At 59.2% G+C, this 23003-nt stretch overlaps 2 protein-coding genes and 1 long non-coding RNA gene across 3 annotated transcripts in view; 2 read left to right on the forward strand and 1 right to left on the reverse strand.

Annotated features, from left to right (window-relative positions):
- ZNF584 (zinc finger protein 584) overlaps window positions 1-19973 on the reverse strand; it is a 56673-nt gene extending 36700 nt beyond the window's left edge. The window contains 4 exon segments of the mRNA XM_040251758.1: window positions 15364-15686; window positions 15689-16153; window positions 16156-16221; window positions 19580-19973. Coding sequence (XP_040107692.1) covers window positions 15364-15686; window positions 15689-16153; window positions 16156-16221; window positions 19580-19973 — 1248 coding nt within the window.
- Window positions 786-4178, forward strand: LOC120871853. Its single transcript, XR_005723129.1, has 2 exons — window positions 786-1543; window positions 3524-4178. It is a non-coding gene; the product is annotated as an uncharacterized LOC120871853 (long non-coding RNA).
- Window positions 5865-10466, forward strand: A1BG (alpha-1-B glycoprotein). Its single transcript, XM_040251838.1, has 8 exons — window positions 5865-6265; window positions 6337-6372; window positions 6457-6735; window positions 7358-7630; window positions 7852-8148; window positions 8597-8893; window positions 9537-9824; window positions 10291-10466. Exons 1-8 carry the CDS (start codon window positions 6232-6234, stop codon window positions 10296-10298), a joined length of 1512 nt encoding a protein of 503 aa, XP_040107772.1. The 5' UTR covers window positions 5865-6231; the 3' UTR covers window positions 10299-10466.
- Window positions 19974-23003: the final 3030 nt, after the last annotated feature.

Below are 23003 nucleotides of genomic sequence, written 5' to 3' on the forward strand. Positions count from 1 at the left end.
GGTGTGAGCCCTGATCCAGGTGTGAGCCCTGATCCAGGTGTGAGCCCTGATCCAGGAGCCTGATATTTAAAGGGACCTCACGCGGGAACTCCCTTTTCAGTTCCCTGTGTGGCCAGGGGTCTTGCCCCTAAAAACCCCCTGTAGCCCACCAGGGCACTCAAGTACTTCTCGGGTGCTGTTCCCAGCAGAAGCCCTAGGGGGCAGGGGGTGGGACAGGAGGTCATCTTAAGCAACCAGCTTCTGTCAAGCAGACCCTGCAGCCAACCCCAGCCAAACAAGTCCCTCACACAGGTGCCCACGGCCACCCTCTGGGACTGCCCAACAGCAACAGGGCCTTTGGGGGGCGGGCTTGAGGCAGCAGATAATTCACTCCAGGGAGAGGCCCTTTCTGTGCACCCAGAGCAGGAGGCCCTTTTGCAAGAAGCTCCTTCAGCAACAGTGCACCCACAAGCTGGAGAGGTCCCAATTCTGTAAGCCTGTTGAGCCCTGGGGAGACCATGTCTTCAGCACAAGAGTCTTCAGCTAGTGCTGGGGCCTGCCCACACCCCGGGGGCACCCACGCACCTTCCCTCCTCTGCAGCCACTCTGGCAAGGCCTTCCTGTTCCACCAGGGTAGGCACGTGGGCAAGCTTCAAGCAAGCGCTGACACTGCCGCTGGGCAGGGAGACAGGCTTCAGTGAAGCAGGGCATTCGATGTCCAGACACCCACAAGGATGGAGAAGGGGACACACAGCGGGAGCAGACCTTCGGGGCCGCTGAGTGCCACCTGGGGGCCACATCGGCCGACATCGTCACGTGTGTCCGTGTGGTTGCGGCGCAGGAGTCCCGGGAAGGGCGGGCACCGACGCGGGCTACATCGTGGTTGGGGGGCCTAATCGGCACATTCCGCCCAGCAGAGAGAGCAGGCTCAGCGGCACCTGTGGGGGCCCGGGGGTCGCGGCTCTGGAACGCGGCTGCACATACTAGAATCTGCCCCGGAGCTCTGACACCCAGATGCCCGAGCCCCGCTCCGAGATTCTGATTTCACCTCTGGGAGCGACCCGCTCACCAGGACGTTTCAGAGCAGCCCGGGTGTTTCCACCCGCGACCCTTCCACGCCTTTCCCAGTCCGTATGTCCCAGAAGTCTGACAGGGGACAAGGACTATTAAGCATCGTCCTGGCCAGTCACCAGCTTCTCCCGGGCCAGGTGCGCCGGCGAGTGCCAGGTCCCGGACGCCATCGCCTTGGCGACGACGCGGGGTCCCTCCTCGCAGGCGCCCGTTACCACGGCAACCGGAGTCCTGGGGCGGACGGAGAGCCAGGCGCGGCAGGACTACACTTCCCAGCAGCCCCCGCGAGCGGGGCGTACCAGACGGCTCGGTGGGTCGAGAATCAGCTCGCAGTGCCGAGACTCAGAGACCCGGGTTCGATCCCTGGGTCGGGAAGATCCCCTGGGGGCGGGCACGGCAGCCTGCTCCAGTGTTCTTGCCTGGAGAATCCTATGGACAGAGGAGGCTGCGGGCTGCGGCCCATGGGTCCGCAAGGAGTCGGACGCCACTGAAGGTACTGAGAGCGCACCCGCGGCGGCTGGGGGTGGGGTGGGGGTCCCGCCCGTCCTCGCAGCCGCGCCCCGCTTCAGAGCCGCGGCCCGGAGCAGGAGGGTGGAAGGCTCCGCGCTGCGAGCGGGCGGGGACGCGGGGACCCGCGCCGGCCACCCCGGCGAGTAGCGGGCGTCTCGCGCGTTCCCGCGACCCCAGCCTGCAAGCGGGGCGCCCAGGGCGCCATTCACGGCCGCGCCCCCGGCGCCGCACGCGGGGTCCCGGCGGGGGCGGACTTCCGGTCCGCGGGCTCCGGCCCGGGCGGGCGCCGCTGTCGGCCGTTCAGTTCCGGGCGGGCCTGTCCTGTGTTTCTGGCTCCGGCTCCCGCGTTCCGGTCGTGCAGGCCGAGGCCCGGGCGGCTGCACCCCCGGGAGGACGGGCGTGGGAGGGAGTTTGGCCGCACGCAGACCGCGCTCCTCCCGCCCTGCTGTGCGTCCTGCTCCGCCCTCCCGTGCGGGGACAGACGCCAGGGCTCTCCGGGGCCCTCGGCGGGGGTGCGGTTGGCTTAAGATAAGAGGCGGTGGAGCCGCCCCCGGCCTGCCCTCCGCGCTTCCAAGCTGGCTCTGTTGATTTCCAGGAAAATCTTATCAGCCTCAGGGGTCGTGTCCAGGTGCTGAGGATGCTGAGCCTCGCTCACCTCTTTCCCACGGAAGCTGGCATGCGGTTCTGCGGGACGCGGCCCGGGAGACTTTGGCCCCCCAGCCGCCCTGCGGGCCCGAAGGTCCTCGAGCCCTAATCTCGTTCACCGGGGGCCAGTTAGGAAGGCTGGGCCAGCCCGCAGCGTGGAGGTCATGGTCTCCCAGGGCAGACGGGAGGTTACTGTCAGACACCTGGAGCAACTGCAGTTCGCGGTCAGGGCCAGGCTCCCGGCTGCCCTCGCCGAGCGCAGCCCCAGATCCCGGGTCCGTGGCTGGCAGGTGGTCAGGTACAGGAGAGGCGGCTCGATGGTGCAGCCTCGGAGCAGGGCAGGAGACGCAGAGACACAGCCACGCTCTGCAGCTTCCATCTGCCAGCTCTAGTGCTGGGAGGCCGGTTTCTGGCCCAGCAGACGTGCAGAGGAGCCACCTGTGGGGGCAGGGTGTCTGGAGGCGTCCTCAGCCCTGCCTCCTGTGAGTACACGGCCCCTTCCTGCAAGACGGGGCTGCGGCTTCCAGGTACTACCCCGTCACCCGCGACCCTCTGTCCGGCACTGAGCAGTCATCTGAGGGCATCATGGGGGTCAGGAGAGGCCGCCTCCCCATGCAACCCACCCATCCTGTCGAGGGTGCTGGGCTGGTCTCTGCACGTGTGGCTCCAACTGACTGGGCAGCTTGAAACAACAGGACGTGATTCAGTTCCACAGGCCAGGCATCTGGAATCAAGGTGTTGGCAGGGCCACAGCCTCCGAAGGCTCGGCTCTCCTGTGGGTTCCCCTGCTCTGTGAGGGGCCAGGTTCACGCTTGGGTTGCAGCTGTACAAAGAGAAGGGCGGGGCGGGGTCCCCACATCAGCACTCATGGCTCCCTTGTGCGTGGGGACCCCAGACCCTCGCCTGCTGGCGTCCCTGGGCTGGCCCCATCAGTAGAGGGTCCTGGCAGCCGCCCCAGCAGCTCTGCAGTTGGTCCCCTGCAGGGTCAGCCTGGCTTCTTGGAGGCAGACCAAGGAAGTCTGTCAAACCTGCAGAGGCAGAGACTCAAGCAAGGCTGGGGAGGTAGCAGCCTGGGCCTGCCCTGCAGACCACCCCCCTGCCAGAGAGTAAGGCTGACCCCTGTGAGAGGCGGATGCTGAATGAGGTGGGCAGCGGTGGGAGCCAGGGCTCCGGGGTCAGCCAGATTGAGCCGCACATCCTGCTGGAGTCAGGCCTCGCGGAGTCGCAGCACCTCATCTCTGGTGACTGAAGTGCCCCGCGCTTGGCCTCCACAGGGCATTGCCCTGCGCCCCAGCACGCTGCCCATTATTCCCAGCAGGTGTCTCCATCTTCCCACAAAACATTTTCTTCTCGAAGCGAGCGGATGAAGAGACACCTGGTTGAGGAGAAGTCTGTGCCCTGAGGAGAATGCTGTCAACCCCGCATTAATCTTCTGATGTAAAAACTGCTTGGTGTGCAGTCAGCTTGACCATGGACAAGAAGCTGATGTTTTATTTTACCTAGCAATTCCCAAGACCTTGTTTTTATTATGAAAATATTGCTTAAACACACATGCACTCCTCTCCTGTCAGTGCAGAATGGTCCCTGTGGCCGGGGCTCGGATGACTTCTGCATGTTGGTGGGTGGGCTGGCCCCCGCCACCTCAAGTGGACACCCCAGCACGCCAAAGGCAGGAACACCTTATGCTCTGAGTGCCTTCTGTTTCTGAGATGCAATTCACAACACATAAGTGAACCATTTCAAAGTGTACAATTCAGGCTGGTTTTGTTTTTGTTATATTTTTCAGTTCACGTATTTCCTGTGCTGTGCCATCGTCGTCGTCACTAATCCCAGTGCATTTCCACACCCCAAAATGGAGCTCTGCTTATGAAGCCATTACTCCCCTTTGTTCCTCCCCTCAGCCCCTAGCAACCACTAATTCACTCTTTGGATCTGCTTGTTCTAGATTTCTCATATAAATGGAATCATACAATATGTGGCCTTTTGGTGTCTGGCTTCTTTCCCTGACCGTGATATTTTCTGTGGTCTGACCACGTGCCAGTATTTCATTCCTTTTTATTGCCAAGTAATATTCCATCCTCTGGGTAGACCACAATTCATTTAGCCATTCATCAGTTGATGGACATTTGGGTTGTTCCCACCTTTTGGCAGTTAGGGAAAATTCTGCATTGAACATTAGTGTACAAGTGTTTGCTTGAACGCCTGTTTCCATTTCTCTCAGCTGGAAATGTAGGGCTGGACATGTGATGTGCTGTTTGGCCACTGGGGACATGTCTGGGCGGCCGTCCACAGTGGCTGGCTGCACTGTTTTCCACTCCCAGCTGCCACATGAGGGTGCATTCTGCACTTGCCCTTCCCCGGACAGCTCTTCCCGCCCACCTGTCCTCGGCAGGGGAGACTGTGTGGGCTGGGTGCTGGATGCCCCTGAGCAGTTAAGCCGCAGCGGGTGACACGACAGGCCTGCCGCCCACCGCTCTGCCTGTCCTGGCGTGAGGGACGCCTTTCGGAACCTGCGGCTGGTCCACTTACTTGCACAACAGGCTTCAACTCCTAGAGAAACACCTCCCTTGACCTCCCCCAGGAGTCACGGCTGCTGACCCCAGTGCCGTCGGCCTTGGCTGGCATCCGCTGTGGGTCAGGTTGTTCCCACCTGCTGCTGGGACGGTGGGCAGGTGAGCCCCTGGCTGCCTGTCCCCCAGCGCACCCGGCTCCCCGCAGCCCCGTTCTCTGGGAGCCGCACGGTCGGTGTCTCAGGTGGGCAGGCGGCATGGCAGCCGGCCCGCCTCCCGCCTGGGAGGAGCATCCTCGGACTCCAGCCCCTGAGCTCTGGGGAAGCGGGGCTTCTCCGCCAGACCCTCCCACATGGTGACGGGTGACCATCAGGGCCCTGAGGACAGTTTGGCACGGGGCGTGGCGTGCCAGTGTTCACCGGCACCCGAATACCCTCGCGCCTACTTGGAGAAGGGGCTCAGCACCCACCCTTCGGTCTCGAGCTCCAGCTGGCTAATTTGTTAGGTGGAGAGACCGAGGCAGGGCGTGGCGAGTTGCCACAGGGCACGGGAGGCACTGGATTTCCAAGGAATTACCCGGTCAATGCCACCAATGGGGGAGAGCCTTCAACTCCCTGGGTTGGAGGCCAGGCCCACACAGGCCCGGACGGGACGGGAGATTGTGCAATGGCCACGTGTGTGCGTGATGTGTGACCTGTGTGAGAACCTCAGGTCCTGCCTGTCCATATGGCCGCCTTATTTTTCTGGGGAATGCCTCAGACCAGCAACTTGCCGAACGCAGGACCGGATGGGACGCTCTTACTCGGGGCTTTTAGCTTCCGGATCCCCGCAGGCAGCCCCGGACGAGCGGTTGCAGCTCCTGTGGCCCCTCACTGTCCTCGGGACGCGCCTTCCTCTGCAGTCTCACCTTTAACCAATTCACCGTGGCTGATTTCCACTCAAAAACCTTTTCCTCAGCTCTGACCACTGATTCATCTCTGCTGCTGTAGTTGAGATTTTTTTTGTTCAGTTGCTAAGTCGTGTTGGCTCTTTGGGACCCCCTGGACTATAGCCCTCCAGGCTCCTCTGTCTGTGGAATTTCCCAGGTGAGAATACTGGAGTGGGTTACCATTCCCTTTTCCAGGGGAGCTTCCTGACTCAGGGATTGAACCAGTCTTGTTGGCAGGCAGGTTTTTTGTGGTTGGGATAGCCAAGGGAAAAATGACCTGCCCGCGAGGACTGCCAGCGGGATCCTAAAAAGAAGCCGTGTCCAATCCTGACATGTCCGGGGCTGAAACGTGCATCCTGACGCTGCTAGTCCCCAGAACTGCGTGTGAGAGATTTGCAAAACTGACCGGAAGGCAGCAAATCCATTCAGCGCGGTTATTGGCTGTTGCTGTGGCTGAGCCTCTGGGGGTCAAGGTTCGCCCTTTGCCCCTGGAGCCCAGCTTTCCGGGAAGGACGTGGGGGTCAGCCCCGCCGCCCCGGCTGCACCTTATAAGCCCACAGACAGCCCCGAGGCTGCGGGAGGTGGACCATGTCTGCTCGGGCAGCCCTCCTGCTGCTCTGGGGTGAGGCTGGGTCCTGGGGTGGCTGGGGGCGGGGGGAACGGCAGTGAGGCCTAACAGCCAGGTCTCTGCAGGTCTGGCCCTGAGCCCGGTGACTGAGCAGGCGACGTGTGAGTGGGCTGGCCTGGGCACGGGGGGCGCTGCGGGGTGAGCCCCCAGGTGGGTGCCCGGCTCTGATTGCCTCCCCCATGCAGTCTTCGACCCCAGGCCATCCCTGTGGGCCGAGGCCAGCTCACCGCTGGCACCCTGGGCCAACGTGACGCTGACCTGCCAGAGCCCGCTGCCAACCCTTGAGTTCCAGCTCCTCAAGGATGGCGTGGGCCAGGAACCGGTGCACCTGGAGTCCCCTGCTCTCGAGCACAGGTTCCCGCTGGGACCAGTGACCAGCACCACCCGGGGCCTCTACAGCTGCCGCTACAAGGGCAACGACGATTGGATCAGCCCGAGCAACCTGGTGGACGTGACGGGAGCAGGTGAGTGTGGCCCACGGCCTGGAGGCAAGAGGCGGGCTGCTGGGGAGGCTCCTCTGCCCACATCTCACCCTCCCTGCACCGCTCTGGAGCAGCCGGTGGCCTCGGGCAGTTCAGGTGCTGGCTCTGAGCCCAGTGTCCCCGTCTGTAAAATAAGGGAGACTGGGCTTCCCCGGTGGCTCAGTAGTAAGGACTCCACCTGCCAGTGCAGGAGAGGCCAGTTCAATCCCTGGGTCGGGAAGACCCCCTGGAGGAGGGCATGGCAACCCGCTCCAGTATCCTTGCCTGGGGAACCCCACGGTCAGAGGAGCCTGGCGGGCTACAGTCCGTGGGGTGCCAAACAATTGGACAGACTTAGTGACTGAACAAAAAGAGGGTGATGTTTTCACCAACCCTAGAAGGCTGTGAGGAATAAATGATTGAATCTCCAGGAAGCTGCGGGCAGGCCGGCCCCATGCCTTCCACTTGTATTCCGGGCTCACGCCCCTATCAAGACGTCCATCTCCCGGCTCTCTCACACTATCAGGAGCTTGGAGGTCCAGCTCAGGCTGGGCCCCCATGTCTCCCAGCTCAGGCAGAGCCACCCGAGACCCCTGCCCCGCTGTGACCCCTGCCCCATCCGCAGAGCCCCTGCCCCCACCCTCGCTCTCAACCAGTCCCGTGTCCTGGATCACACCTGGCCTGAACATCACGCTGCTGTGCCTGTCGGGACTTCGAGGTGTGACCTTCCTGCTGAGGCAGGAAGGCGAGGACCAGTTTGTGGAGGTGGCTGAGGCCCCAGAGACCACGCAAGCCTCCTTCCGGGTCCACCGGGCCGGGAACTACAGCTGCAGCTACCGAACCCACGCGGCAGGCGCCCCCTCGGAGGCCAGTGCCCCAGTGATCATAGAGGGGCTGGGTGAGTGCGGGGGCCACCCCAGAGGGCTTCCTGGGGGCGGAGGCTCCTGGAGGGCGAGCAACTACCGGGGACCCTGAGCAGCCCCACCCAGGACGGCTGCCGGAAGCAGCGGCCTGCCTGGGGAGCGGCGTCGGAGCCCACCACAGGCAGGCTGTTCTGGGACAGAGGTCTGGAGGCTGGGACCCCCAGCGGCCGCCCCAGTGACACACCCCTCCCCGCAGCCGCGCCGCCGGCGCCCACGCTGACGGTGGACAGGGAGTCGGCCCAGGTCCTGCGGCCGGGCTCGCCTGCCTCGCTCACCTGTGTGGCGCCCCTGAGCGACGTGGACTTCCAGCTGCGGCGGGGCACGGAGGAGCAGCTGGTACCCCGTGCCAGCACCAGTCCGGACCGCATCTTCTTCCTGCTGAGCGCACTGGCCGCGGGCGACGGAGGCGGCTACACCTGCCGCTACCGGCTGCGCAGCGAGCTGGCGGCCTGGTCCCGGGACAGTGCGCCGGCCGAGCTGGTGCTGAGCGACGGTGAGCCTGCGGGATGAGACCGCGGGGCTGCGAGAGCCGGGACAGAGCCTGGACGCGGCCCTGCCCGTGCCCGGGGCGCGCTCTCCGTCGCGAGCCGAGGGCGAGGAGCGCAGGGCCAGCCCCGGTGGGCCCCGAGGCCGCTGGGGGCGGAGCCGGGGGTTGGGAGCTGCGGGGCCCCTAAGCACTCGGGCCAGGCCCTAAAGCTCAGGGGAGGGCGCAGCCGTCGGGCGCTCGGGGCTGCTCCCTCCACAAAATGCGCCCGCACCCCGTTTTCCTGCGCTTACGGACTAGTGCGGAGAGCGTAGGAACGTCCGCGCCCGGCGAGGACCGGAGCGGGTCGGAAGGAAGGCTCGGGGGTGGTCCCCGCCGGCCTCCCAGGAGGGAGCGGGGCGGATCTTTCCGGGGGAGGATCCGGTTTGTGCGCCAGCCTCCCGCGCGCTCCCCGCAGGGACGCTCCCCGCGCCGGAGCTGTCGGCCGAACCCGCGATCCTGAGTCCCACGCCGGGCGCGCTGGTGCAGCTGCGGTGCCGGGCACCCCGCGCTGGCGTGCGCTTCGCCCTGGTGCGCAAGGACGCGGGCGGGAGCCGGGTGCAGCGCGTCCTGAGCCCCGCGGGCCCCGAGGCCCAATTCGAGCTGCGCGGTGTCTCGGCGGTGGACTCGGGTAACTACAGCTGCGTCTACGCGGACACGTCTCCGCCCTTCGCGGGTTCCAAGCCTAGCGCGACCCTGGAGCTGCGCGTTGACGGTGAGCTGCGGGCACGGCCGCCCGGAGCCCCCTTCTACCCGGGCGCCTGTCCCGGGATCCGACGGGAGGCGCCCGGGGCCTGAGGGGGTGAGGGGGTTGGCCGCCAGGGTCCCGGGGCGCCCCGCCTGGTGGCCTGTCTGCCGCCGCCCTGAGCGCCGGGCAGGTGGGGCGCTTTGTTGGAGATCGTGGAGGGCGGATCCAGTTTTTAGGGTTCAGACTTCTAACCGCTCTGCACCGGCTCGTGCCTTGGTTCCCTGCGCCACGCGCCTGTCGGTGGTCGTCAGATTAGGACCCCAGCCCTCCTGGAGCCCAGGTGCCTATGCGGAGGGTCGAGGTGTAATTCTCGCCGAGCCCCCGCCGGCCTTGGGTCTGTGTGCTCCTTGGATTTCCGCGTCCGAGCCTCTTGCGGACACAGTTCCCACCTCCGGGTCGCTGCCTCGGCTGTGCCCTCCGCGGGAACCCCACTCCGCTGGGCGGGTGGCGTTTTCCTCCTGGTCGCTGCGTGCCCGTGATGGGGACCCCTGGGGGGCTCAGACCTCATGGCAGGTCTAGGGGGTGGGGCGGGGAGGCCCGCTAGCTACAGCGCAGTGCCCAGGGTCGGAGGGGCCGAGGGGACTCACTTGACCTCCCGCCGCTCGCCCAGGACCGCTGCCCAGGCCACAGCTCCGGGCCCTGTGGACTGGGGCCTTGACTCTGGGCCGCGATGCCGTCCTGCGCTGCGAGGCCCAGGTGCCCGACGTCTTCTTCCTGCTGCTGCGCGCGGGCGAAGAGGAGCCCTTGGCGAAGTCTTGGTCCACCAACCGCTCCGCGGACCTGGTGCTGACGCACGTGGGCCGCCAGCACGCCGGCACATACAGCTGCCGCTACCGCACCGGCGGGCCCCGCTCCTTGCTGTCTGAGCTCAGCGACCCGGTGGAGCTCCAGGTGGCAGGTGAATTGAAGGCCCAGGAGGAGGGGGTTGCGATCCAGGCCTTTGCCCAGATGGTACCCTCCTCCTGGGCTGCGCTTTCATGAGCCCCTCCAGCGCTGGCATTGGCTGGTGGGCCTAGACTGCTGGGGTGTGTGTGTGTGGGGTGTGTGTGTGTGTGTGTGTGTGTGTGTGTGGGTGTGTGTGTGGGTGTGTGTGGGTGTGTGTGTGTGTGTGTGGGTGTGTGTGTGGGTGTGTGGGTGTGTGTGTGGGTGTGGGTGTGCGCGCGCGCACCTAGACTGCTGGGTGTGTGTGTCTGCTGGGTGTGTGTGTGTCGGGGGACTGAAAGGCAGGGCGGGGTGGGCGTGTTTCCTCGCGAGCAGCTGACCAGTCCCTGCCCTGCTGAGGCCTCAACGAGGCCCACCCTGACTCATCAGGGAGGATGCAGGGAGCCTTCCTCCCCACCATCACTTTTGCCCACTTGGTCCAGGAAGCTGACCCAGTGGCCAACCCGGGTGCCGATGGATCCTCGGGACGTCCTTTCTCCAGCCTGCCTCCGATGCCTTGTGCTGCAGCGGGAAGCTGGAGTTCTCCCTGGGGGCAGGGGGAGTGGCCACCTCTCCCCAATCCGTCCCAGGAACTAATAAATGTGCAGACTGCCTTTAAGACGTGTCTCTGGCCCATGGTGGTCCAGGTGCGGGGGGCGGGAGCCCCGGGGCTGGGATCCTGAGTCCTGAAGGTGACTGGGCTCTGGGCTGGATCCTGAGGATGGAGGCCCCTTCTCCTGCCTTCTCCATTAGGCTTCCTCCTGCTCCCCAGTCCCCTCCGTCCAGCCCCCACAGGTGTGGGAGGCAGATGAGGCTCCGGACCTCCTTGACTGGATAGGAGGCGGTTCAGAGGCTGCATTTTGCAGCTCTCTCTTCCCGGCTCCCGGAGATGGTGATGGACAGGGAGGCCTGGCGTGCTGCGATTCATGGGGTCGCAAAGAGTCGGACACGACTGAGAGACTGAACTGAACTGAACTGAACTGAACTGAACTTCCCGGCTCAGCGGCCACCAGGTGGCGATGCGGGGCTGTGTCCCGTGCCGAGACCGGGCCGCCCACCTGCAGCCCAAGGCCGCGGGAGGCAGGAGTCCTCTTTGCTCTTCCCCACGGTCCCCTAACCGGACCCCTCCTGGACCACTGACCCGCCCTAGCCTGGCCCTCCAAGTGCCGACATACATCAGTTGTGAGTAAGGCTAGCATTATCAACTAATGCTTGGTAAACTGTTTTTGCAAGAAATTTGCCTATTTCTTGAACAGAGAGGTCCGATTGTCTGGCACAGAGTTGCTCTTGGCACTGCTGTAGTCTTCTCGAGCCTGCAGGGTCTGTAGTGACGCCACCTCTTTCATGACTGATGCTCTGTCCCTTCTCCCTCTCTGTCTAGCTAGAGGTTTATCAATTGTATTTATCTTTATCTTTATCAAAGAACAGATTGCCTTTTGAGAGTGCTCATTTTGGTACCATCTCTTTTCTATTTTGTGAATCTCTACTTGTATCATTCCCTTCCTTTACTAAATTCTGAATTAATTTCTTTTTCATTTTCTTCAGGTGGAAACTTAGCCCATTCACTTTGGGGGGTAAACATTAGTAACAGCTTAATATCAGACTTAAAAAGCTTTATCTTAGCTTAAATCATGGGAAATTACTTATTTCTGGATAAACAAAGTTTGACCTTTGGCAGTTTCATCCATTACATCCAGTTGGTTGATGACATTGGTCAGTTCTTTTGCAACCTTCCTGTTTTCTGGTTTGTTCTGTTGATTCTTGTGAGAGGGGTGTTGAAGTCTCCAATTATAATTGTGAATTTGTCTATTATTTTCTTTCAGTTCTATCAGGTTTTATTTCCTGTTATTTTAAGGCTTTGTTGTTAAATGCAAACGTTATTTGCAACTGTTACGCCTTTTTGGTGACTTGTCTCTTTATCACTAGGTAACTTCTCTCTCTGTTCCTAGTAATTTTCCTTGTTCTTAAGTCTACTTGGTTTGATAGTAATGTAGCCATTGCAGCATTTTTTTAATGGAGATTTCATAATATATATCTTTCTCCACTTTTTTACCTTAAGCTTACCTATATAATTATATTTATTTTTAAAATATTTATCTATTTGGCTGCACTGGGTCTTAGTTGAAGCCTGAGGATCTTCGTTGAATCATGCAGGATCTTTCCCTGGGACACATGAAGTCTAGCTGTGGCTTGTCAGCTTTGGAGCACGTGGGCTCAGTAGTTGTGGTACTCAGTTTCTACACAGCATGTGGGATCTAGTTCCCTGAGCAGGGATCAAACCCATCCCCTGAATTACAAGGTGGATTCTTAACCCCTGGACCACCAGGGAAGTCCCTATATCATCATACTGAAAAAAGTTTCTTATTTTCTTTTTTAAAAAAATTCATTCTGGCAAACTCTTTTAATTGGGATGTTTAGATCACTTATATGTAACAATGTATAAGCTTACCCTTTGGTCTGCCTTTTTCTTTCCTGTTTGTTCCTTTTGTTATCTGTCAGTTTCCCCTTTCCTGCTTTCTTTTGGGTTGTTTCTCAGCTTCCTCTTTAACTCATCTGAGTTTCTGATCATCTGTTTCAGTTCATTTCAGTCGCTCAGTCGTGTTGAGTCTTTGCGAGCCCCATGGACTGCAGTATGCCAGGATGCCCTGTCCATCACCAACTCCCAGAGCTTGCTCAAACTCATGTCCATCGAGTTGGTGATGGCATCCAACCCTCTCATCCTCTGTCATCCCCTTCTCCTGTCTTCAGTCTTTCCCAGCATCAGGGTCTTTTCCAATGAGTCAGTTTGCATCAGGTGGCCAAAGTATTGGAGCTTCAGCATCAGTCATTCCAATGAATTCTCTTTGTATAGTCTTTTTAAAAGATTTCTCTTGGGATCACAGTATGCATACTTAACTCTTTACAGTCTACTTAGAATTAATATTTTACCATTTAAATGGGATGTAAGACCTTAATAAAGATTCCTTTCTTCCCCTGAACTCCTTCTCCTTTGGATAAACAAAGCAGACACACATCTCACGACAAAGCGTCGCGGTGGGGAGGAGATTCAGTTCCTCGGTGAAAGAGAGCGGGAGGGTGGGGCGGAAAGGGGGGGTCAGATGCCTGCACTCAGGGCCGGTGCCCAGAGCCTGCATCCGGTGCCACAGGAGGCGGGGCTCTGCATCCCCTCTCCCGACCGAGCCGGTCACTCAGGCTCAGGGAAGTCACCTACCTGCGGTCCCCAGGGCGGCTTTTCCGCCCCCTGCAGCCTGCTGGGGGCCTAAGGGCAGGGGCGCGCATCTCTCGCCTCTCAGTCCTCGCTCACATCCTGGCAGTTCCTCAGCGTCTGAGCCTCAGCCAGGCTGTGTGCATCTGGGACTCTCTGAGACCCTGGCCAGATCTCCAGCGCCCTGGGTCTCAGCTCTCCTGCTCTGAACCTCACTCCTCAGAGGTCTGTTTACTCATGACACAGAAGGAATGAATTCGAGACAGAGGGAGAAACACAGGGAGAGATGGTGTCGATGACCAGTACACGATACACTGCTGTGTGGTGGGGGTCAGGTTCACACACCATAGCGTCATCAGAGAAACAGGGAAGAAGGCTGATGCCTTGACAGGAACAGAGGAACAGAGGCTGCCACGCTGGTTACAGACATGGATCCTGCAAGCAGGTTGGGGGCCCAGAGCTGAGAGGGGAGGCAGAGAGCTTATGGCCAGCCACGGCAGCCGTGCCGCTGTGGGGCCGTGGGGAGGGCTGGCTCGGCACCCTGTAAGGAAGCCACGGCTGCCGGCTTGTCTGGCCGCGGGGGCCCTGGAGGAATCGGGCAGTGTGTCCTGGAGGGCCCACAACCGGGGGGACAGCAGCGTCAGCGGCGGAGGACTCGGTGGAGCGTGGTGACCGCCCACGGAAAGGCGTCAGTCACGCATCGGCAGCGCCTCTGGCCCGCGTGCCGCGGCCCCTCAGTGAGACGCGGGCCTGCTGCGGGACGCGCAGGGTCCTCGGGAAAGACGGACTCGCAGCTCTGTGAGGAGTAGCTGTGACACGGAGGAGGGAGGCAGGAGGCAGGAGGAGGCTCTCGGGGAGCAGAGAGCGCAAGTGGGGACGTGGGGGGGGACGGGGAACGCCCTGGAGGAGAGAGCGGAGGGTTCCAGGCACAGAGGCAGAGGCACGTCCGCGGGAGAAAGGACGGCTCCTGCACGGGGTGCCTGTTCTGCAAGCAGGTGTGTGGGAGGCAGGGCCACAGGAGACCAACACGCCGCGAATGGCAGCTGACGGAGCCTCAGGTTCATCTCGCGGGGAGTGACGTGGACTCACGTCCACTCCACTGCACACACAGCAAAATGAGCGTTCATAAACACATAGGTAGCTGGAGAGAGCCTGGTACCCAAAGCCACTTACGTCTCGGCAAACTTGTAAACCATTCAGGAAGCTTTGCTGTAGGTGACGCAGTGGAGAGCTTCCCCTGACTGGAGACAGATCAGATTCGGGCTGTAGAAAGAGCCTGCTGGAGGCCCGTGTGGAGAGGGAGAGCTCTGTGCGTGGGGGAGTGTATGTGCGCGGCACGCGTGTGCGGTGGGGAGAAGTGTGTGCGTAGTGCGCTTGTGCGCTGTACGCATGTGGGTGTGTGGGTGTGTGTGTGTGTGTGTGGGTGTGTGTGTGTGTGTGTGTGATGAAGGCAGCAAGGTGGCAGGAAGGAGGCCCCTGCTGGGATCCCGGGACAGCGGATGCGGGCCCGCAGGAGGTGACGGCGGGGGGCGGGACGGAGCGGTGGCGGTAAAGCCGGCAGCCTGACGACTGGCCGGCCGAGCACGGAGCGGGCAGGGAGGCGTGGGCGCTGTGCAGGGGCAAGAGCGCCCTCAGGGCCGGGAAAGTGCCAGCGAGGCCGAGGGCCGGAGAGGGCCTCGTGGAAAAGGCAGCTCCCGGGCCGGCCTCGGAGTCGGCCTGGAGCAGGCGGAGAGACGGGGCGCGTGAAGCAGCAGGGGGGCGCGGGCAGCCCCAGTTACACAGGAGAGGGGCGGGCAGGGAGGGCAGCCACGCGGGCGTGTGAAGACGAGCCTCCCGCCTGAGCACCGGGGGCCCTGAGTCCTGAGAGCAGTCAGACCTGGGCTGTCCTGGCTTCAAGGACCAACGCAGCCCCCGGCTCCAGCTGTCCTGAGATGGCCCCGAGCGGGGAACGGAGGGCAGCCGGGGGCTTCGGGGAGCTTCGCGGGCGGGCCTGAAGCGCCTCCTTCCACATCCCTGAATGAAGCGCTGTCCCCCGGCAGCCCCAGATTCTGCCCGTGAGCCCCTTGTCGCTTCGGGGACGCACCCGTCCCCAGTCCAGCTGTCCTGGCTCCCCTGGAATTCAGGTTCCTTGCCGGTGCTGCGCCGCAGCGGGAGGCGCGCCCGTCCCTGGAGGATGCTGACGTGGAGGCGCAGGGAGCCGTGAGGGCTGAGCTGCGGCTGAAGGCCTTCCCGCGGTCGTTGCGCCGATAGGGCTTCTCGCCCGTGGGCACGCGCGGGTGCTCCAGGAGGGAGGGGCTCCTCCGGAGTGCGCCCGCGGGTGCCGCACCAGCGCGGAGCAGGCTCTGCAGGCACGGCCGCAGGCGCTGCACTCAGAGGGCTTCTCGCCGGTGTGCATGCGCTGGCGCCGGGTCAGACGCGTGCTCTGGCTAAAGGCCTTGCCGCACGCGTCGCACGTGTAGGGCCGCTCGCCCGCGTGCGTCCGCCGGGGCTGGCTGAGGTGGGTGCTGCGGCGGAAGGCCTTGCCCCACTCTCCGCAGGCGGAGGGCGTCTCACTGGTGTGCACCCTCCGGTGCTGGCTCAGGTGGGTGAGCCGACCGAAGGCCTTGCCGCACTCCATGCACGCGTGGGGCTTGCCCCCGTGTGCACCACCCGGTGCTGGGCCAGGTGCGCGCTCCGGCCGAAGGCTTTCCCACACTCGCTGCAGGTGTAGGGCGTCTTGCGGGCCTGGCTCTTCTGGTGGGCCTCCGAGGGGCTCTGGAGGGTCTTCTCCCACTCTCCACACGTGGGGGGCTTCCTCCCTGAGCACGTGCCTGGAGGCTCTGTCCCACAACCATCCGGTGGATCCCATCTCTCCTCAGAAGGAGTCTTCTCTTGGGAGGTGAGGTCTGGCTGCATGTGGGGGCTGTCCCCCAAGGCACCAGCTTCACAGCTGGGCTGGGCTGGGGGCCCCTCCCTGTAAGGCCCTGACGTTTTCCTGAAATCCATCTGGTGGGGGACAGACTGGGCCCACGTTTCCCCTGAGAGTCTGGCCTGCCTCTCTGGGCCGCCCTGGGATTCCCAGTCACCACCAAAGGTGGCTCCCGGGGGAGTCCCTCCTCCCAGGGTTCCGACTCCTCCGCACCACTCTGCTTACAGCCGGTGTCTGTGAGCTCAGATCCCAGCACCCAGCCTGCAACAGCTGGAACCACGGAGTCACCGCTTTTCCGATAGCAGGCCTCCCCAACTCTGCTGAGCCCGGGCCTCACTCTGAAAGGGAAGGTGTGGGCCACTCCTGACATGTGGTCCCCTTTCCAAAGAAAAGTTTCTCACTTGGTGTCTTGGATGACAGAAGGGCACAGCGCTGCCCTCCAGCATCAACCACCTGAGTCACACACACAGACAGCAAGGGTGCCATTCACCGCTAATTACAAGAGAAATGCAAATCAGAAGTGAGATCCCACTTCACGCTGCTCAGAAGGGCATCCTCAAAAACGTCTACAAACAATAAATGTTGGAGAGGGCGTGTAGTGAGAATGTAAACTGACTTGGCCACTATGGAGAACAGTACACAGTTCCTCAAAACACTAAAAACAGTGTGGCCATGTGACTCAGCAATCCCACTGCCTCTAATTTGAAAAGGCACCCCTGTGTTCATATTGTATTTACAACAGCCAAGACATGGAAGCAACCTAAATGTCCACTGGCAGATGAATGGATAAAGGTGGAGTATATACACACAATGGAATATTCCTTAGCCATGAAAAGGAAAGAACACCATCTGGAGCAACATGGATGGGACTAGAGATTATCATACGAAGTGAAGTAAGTCAAACAGAGGAAAACAAGTATCAGATGATGTCACTTACATGTTGAATCTAAAGTAGGACACAGGGACTTCCCTGGTGGTCCAGGGGTTAAGACTCCCTGGTTCCACTGCAGGGGGCATGGGTTCAGTCCCTGGCCAGGGAACTGAGATCCTGCATGGCACATGTGCAGCCAAAAAAAAAAAAGAGATACAAATGAACTTATCTACGAAACAGAAGCAGACTCACAGACCATAGACACAGAGAACGGACTTGTGCTGGCCACAGGGGAGGAGGGGTAGGGATGGATTGAGTTTGCGGTTAGCAGATGCAAACTAGTATATATAGGATGGGTAAACAACAAGGTCCTACTGTACAGCACAGGGACATATTCAATGTCCTTGAGTAAAACATAATGGAAAAGAATATTAAAAAGAATGTACATGTGTGTATAACTGAATCATCTTGCTAAACAGCAGAAATTAACACAGCATTGTAAACCAATATATTAAAAACCTGTGTTATAGGTTTCTAGTCACCCCTCACTCACTACCTCCTTCTCAAACCTTCCGTTCTTTAAGGCTCCTGATTTTGTCTCAAATATCAGAAGAAAATCCCCAGGGCTGAACTGATCTGACAGGGCCTTTCCGGGACCGGCTCAAGCTCCATCCCACCCCTCATTCCCTGCTGCTTGGACCTGGACCAGTCTGCAGAGGCTCAGTACAGATGGTCGGATGAGGGAATCAATCCAAGTTGCAGGAGACTTGCCCTTGAAGCCCAGGCAGACACCTGGGGCTGTGGTGGGGGATGCCCACCTGGCCTCCCTGAGCCACCTGGGAACCCAAGGCCCACTCTTTATAATCTGCTGGGAAGGCAGGGCACACCTAAGGGGCAGTGGCAAGCTGGCCTGTGAATGGGGTAGGAGCGTGCCTGAACTGACCTGCTCTTGACGGGTACATACGGCACCCAAGGAAGCTTGACTGGGCGTTGTTTACGGGACATATTCCAGGAAGGGGGTGGCTGGAATAACTGTCGGTTAGGTCCACAGTAGTGCTCTAGCTCTGCCGCTGGCCAGCTCCAAGCGTTGGGCAGTCTTGCCCTCATTTGGGCCTCAGTTTCCTCATCTGGAAGACGGCATAGTATACTGCTTGCCTCTCAGGGCTGCTGGCCATAGTCAGGCTCTTGTTCTACGCTAGGCTCCAACAACGGTGGGTAAGTTCCATTGCCTCCTGTAAGCTTCATTCTGCTCTCAGAAACAGGCACTTTGACCACTGTGTTCCAGGCACGGAAATGCTTGCCCAACTGAGGGGAGGTCTTGAGTAACTGGTACAAGACCACATGATTAACTCAGAGAGGTTGAGTAACTTTTACAGGATCACACAGCTAGCTAGTGGCCAAGTTGGGATTTCAGCTCTAGAATCCTCTCCTCCTCCAAGCCCACTGTGCGTGCATGCTAAGTTGCTTCAGCCCTGCACAACTTTTCTGCAACCCTATGGCCTGTAGCCCACCAGGCTCCTCCATCCATGGGATTGTTCCAGGCAAGAACACTGGAGTGGCTAGCCATGCTGTCCTCCAGGGCATCTTCCCAACCCAGGGATAGAACCCTGCCTCTCATTTTTCCTGCTTTGACAGGTGAGTTCTTTACCACCAGCGCCACCTGGGAAACCCCTAAGCCCATTGGTGTTCCACTAATTCCCCCAACCCCTCCAGCCTTACCCTTTTTCCCTCTTCCAGAAACGCTACACCACCTGCTCTTCCGAGAATGCAATAGCCCGTGTCGCACCACAGGGCCTCTGTGTCCCACCACCCCTCTGCCTGGACTATGGTTCTTTTCTGCTGTTTCAGAGCCATTTTGCAGTTTCCCTGAAGACTCTCCTGACCCTACAGGAGGATGTGGCCTCACACAGCCATGAGGTGGCAGAGCAGGGGTGGATGCCCCAAGCCTCGGGGATTCTCTGAGCTCAAATTCCAGGCTCTCCCTGTCCACGGCCCCCCACCCTGGTTCCTGGCATGCCCACCCCACCAAATGCTACCGTCAAGAGGGGCCAGGCCCTTCTGGGACAGAGCCTTCACTCCCGGCCCTGGACTGTCTCAGGACTGGGCCCTCCCGGCGTCCCATGATGAGACCTCCCTGGGCTGCAACATCTGAGTGGGTCTCTGAGCAATGGGGCCCCTCCTCTGACCTGGGGCAGGTCTGTCTCGACCCTGGAGGTCAGCACAGGGAGCACTCCAAGGCAGAGCATCTGGACACATGGCATTTCTGCCCCCTCATCTGACAGAAGCCTCCTGGTCCTTCTCTGGGGAACTCCCTTGCTTACACCAGTCCCTGGGGCTTTGGTCGGCCAAACACAAGCCCAAGACGCCAGCCAGTTCAGTGAGGCTCAGCTTGGGGATGGTTCACTGTTGTACCTATGGGGTTTCCACAGGGATAAGATACAAGCATGAGACTGCTGGACCAACTATGTCTTAGGTAGCTTAAGAAGCTACTTAAGAATGAAGCTAACATAGGGAAACGCAACCGAGAAAGGAGAACGAGGACGTCACCTGAGCGCCCCATGCACAGCCAGGAAACCTCCCTCCTTGCCTTCTGTAGTTGGAGCTTGGCTTTTGGTCACTGGCAACCATAACAGAACTGCTTAGCGAAGCGTGTGAGGGTTCTGGCGAGTGACCCCAAGTCCAAATCTGCACCCTTATGTTCCAGCGCAGGCGTCCCCGTGCCCTGCGAGCCAGTCGCCCCCGCCGTGCCTCTCTCGTCCAGTGCCCGGGTCAGATGCTCCACCAGCACAGCAGCCTCCTCGCCACTCTTGGGGCCCTGAGCGCCCACCCAAGACTGGGTCTCGGGGCGCAGCGCGCCCAGGAACTGCTCCAGCACCAGCAGCTCCAGCATCTGCTCCTTGGAGTGCGCCTCGGGCCGCAGCCACTGGCGGCAGAGCTCCCGGAGCCGGGCCAGCGCCTCGAGAGGGCTGGACGCCTCCTCAAAGCAGAAGTGCCGGAAGCGCAGGTGTGCAGCCTCAGGGTGGACGGTGTGGCCAAAGCTAGATTCCTGGACCTGGGAGAGACTGGCCTCCTCCATCTTCACCCGGAGAAAGCCATCCTGTTCCCAGGGCACCGGGCTCAGGCAGCTCTTGGGCATGGCCATTGGGCAGCAGACCTTCAGTGAGACACAGGATGGCTGGAGCCTTGGAACTGGGTCTGCAGGAAGATCAAAACTTGGTCATCCCATGACCTTGGGTCCTGCCTCAACACAGATGATCAAAATATTCAGGACAATGCCCACGGGGTGCCAAGAACTTTTCTAAATGCTTGCAGAGAGTAATTTGTTTAAAACTCACAACAAACTCAGGAGGTAGAAGCTTTCTTTCCATATTATAGGTATGAAAACAGACAGAAGAGAAAGATTTACCCAAAGTTTCCCAGACAGTGAAAGGGAAGGCTGTTGCTGAGCTGCGAACTCCTGCAGCCTGACCCCTCAGACCGTCTGCTTAAGGCATACGCACCTTTCACATATGGAGGGTCTGTCTCCTAGCTCACACACACCCCAGTCCTCAGGGAGCCACAGAAGCATTCCCTTACTTTATTTGCTAATTATTTTGTAGCTTCTGAGATTAATACTTAGATAACTAACATTCAGCCTTTCTTTGCTAATATATGTATTTCAGGCTATACATTTCCCTATAAACATAGCTTTAGCTGTATACCCATAAGTTTGGTTTTGCATCTTCATTATCATTTAGTTAAAAATATTTTCTAATTTTTTATTCTGGTTTCTTCCTGAACCATGGGCTGCTTAGAACTCTGCTGCTTCATTTCCAAACAATCCAGAGTTTTCTTTTTTTCTTTTCTTTTTACTTTATTTTGCTTTACAATACTGTACTGGTTTTGCCATACATTGACATGAATCAGCCATGGGTGTACATGAGTTCCCAATCCTGAACCCCCGTCCCATCTCCCACCCCATATCAGAGTTTTCTAATTGTCTTTTTATTACCGATTTCCAGATTAACTCTGGTGTGCTCAGAAACTGTGTTTTGGTCGGTTCTAACCCTTTGATATGCGCTGAGCCTCGGCTTGCGGTCTGGTGTATGGCTAACTGTGGTCAATGCTCCACTTAGAAAGAATGGAAAGCCATGTTAGGTAAGTGGCGAAAGGGAAAACTGGACTTCATCGAAATGAAGAACCTTGGAAAGGGGGGTTCCCTGGCAGTCCAGGACTCAGTGCCTTCACTGCCCAGGCAGGGGTTCAATCCCTGGTCGGGGAACTAAGATCCTACAAGCCATGCAGCAAGGCAAAAAAAGAAAAGGCAACCCCAGAATGGGAGAACACATCTGCACCTCATATATCTGATTAGGGACCTGTACCTGGAACAACTCCATAATAAAAGGCAAATGGTCCAGACTTAAAGAATGAGCAAATGATTTGACCAGACATTTCTCCAAAGACATGCAAGTGGCTAAAAAGCACATGCTGCTGCTGCTGCTGCTGCTGCTGCTGCTGCTGCTGAGTCACTTCAGTCGTGTCCGACTCTGTGCGACCCCAGAGACGGCAGCCCACCAGGCTCCCCCGTCCCTGGGATTCTCCAGGCAAGAGCACTGGAGTGGGTTGCCATTGCCTTCTCCAATGCATGAAAGTGAAAAGTCAAAGTGAAGTCGCTCAGTCATGTCCGACTCTTAGCGAACCCCATGGACTGCAGCCCACCAGGCTCCTCCGTCCACGGCATTTTCCAGGCAAGAGCACTGGAGTGGGGTGCCAGTTCCTTCTCCAAAAAAGCACATGAAAAGAAGCTCAAGATTACCAGCTACCAGAAAAGTACAAATCAACACCAAAATGAGATACCATTTTATACCTGCTAGGATGTAATACTCAAAATGACAGATAAAAACTGTTGACACTTAAGATATGACCTTGGGCATAAGGAGAATTGGACATTAATAAAACAGGACCTCAATCCTGACACTTTTCAGAGGCAGCTGGTGATCTCTGGCAAAGCTATGCTTAGCCCCTAACTCCACTGGGGAGCTCACTTGGTTCTCTTGAAACCTTGTCCTTGCTGTTATCCCAATTTCTCAATTCCTCTGTCCCCGTTAATCTCTTGTTCTGAAGTCCCCCTTAGTCCTGCAGGACCCACTTTAGCTGTCGTCTTCTCCAAGAGCCGGCCCAGCACCTGGGAGCAGGCTAAGTAGTCCCTTGTGTGCCCTGGGGCTCTGTGCTCTAACCATGTTTCCCCAGAGAGTGTGGGCACGCTGGAGACACAGTGCCCACAGCAAGTGCACAGGTAACAGGTGCTGAGCAAACGGAGGGAACAGGAAAGGTGGACTCTGATACAGCAGATCATTGCTGGGGGGTCGGGGGTTGGTGCGCAGAGTGGGCAGGATTAACGATAAATGCAGTGACGATTTCCAACCTCCCTTTTGTAGCCCTGAAACCACTTTAGGAAAATCCCTGATGACAGTATGAGATACATGGACACAGATCATGCTCACTCCACCTCCAACTTTCTGACCTCACATACAGTTGAGAGCCTCTGTCCACAACTGCTTAACCAACTTAGGGGGGCAGTTCTTTCACTTCTTGTAATTACGTTATCAGTACTGATCAGTACCTGGCCTGACAACAGGCCTGGCACGCGGCAGACACGCAGTAGATGCACCATCTGTGACTCCATAGCCATCTGCTGCAGTTAAACCCATAGAAGGTGCTACGACGGCATCCCAGCCGGGTGACTGCAGGTCGCAGAATTCCAGCTGCAGACATGGCCAAGTGCAAAGCCTGTCACATGCTGGGTAAAGTCCCAAGCAAATCATCCAGGCGTAGTCCCCCTGACAAAATCCCAGTCACCCATGGTTATATGCATACGCCCCACCTCCGGCAGAGTCCCTCAGTCGTACCCCAAAATACGCCCGGACCCAAAGCTTCCTAGGCACTCACGCAGTCAAATAAACACACGCCTTCACACCATCATTCCCACAGTTACTCATAATCAACCTGCTTCAGGCAGTCAGATACACACTCAGTCACGCCTAAACTTACACAGTCATAGACACACCCTCTTACTCACTAGCACGTCGCTTCAGTCGTGTCCGACTCTGTGCGACCCCAGAGACGGCAGCCCACCAGGCTCCCCCGTCCCTGGGATTCTCCAGGCAAGAACACCGGAGTGGGCTGCCATTTC

Source organism: Oryx dammah, unplaced genomic scaffold (assembly GCF_014754425.2).
Source record: "Oryx dammah isolate SB20612 unplaced genomic scaffold, SCBI_Odam_1.1 HiC_scaffold_13, whole genome shotgun sequence".
NCBI lineage: Eukaryota > Metazoa > Chordata > Mammalia > Artiodactyla > Bovidae > Oryx > Oryx dammah.

Bases quoted from the DNA above. Each gene is read 5' to 3' on its own strand.
- A1BG (XM_040251838.1), top strand. From the start codon at position 6,232: ATGTCTGCTCGGGCAGCCCTCCTGCTGCTCTGGG. The intron at 6,373-6,456 runs GTGAGTGGGCTG...TCCCCCATGCAG, and splicing joins GGTGACTGAGCAGGCGACGT to TCTTCGACCCCAGGCCATCC. The intron at 8,894-9,536 runs GTGAGCTGCGGG...CCGCTCGCCCAG, and splicing joins CCTGGAGCTGCGCGTTGACG to GACCGCTGCCCAGGCCACAG.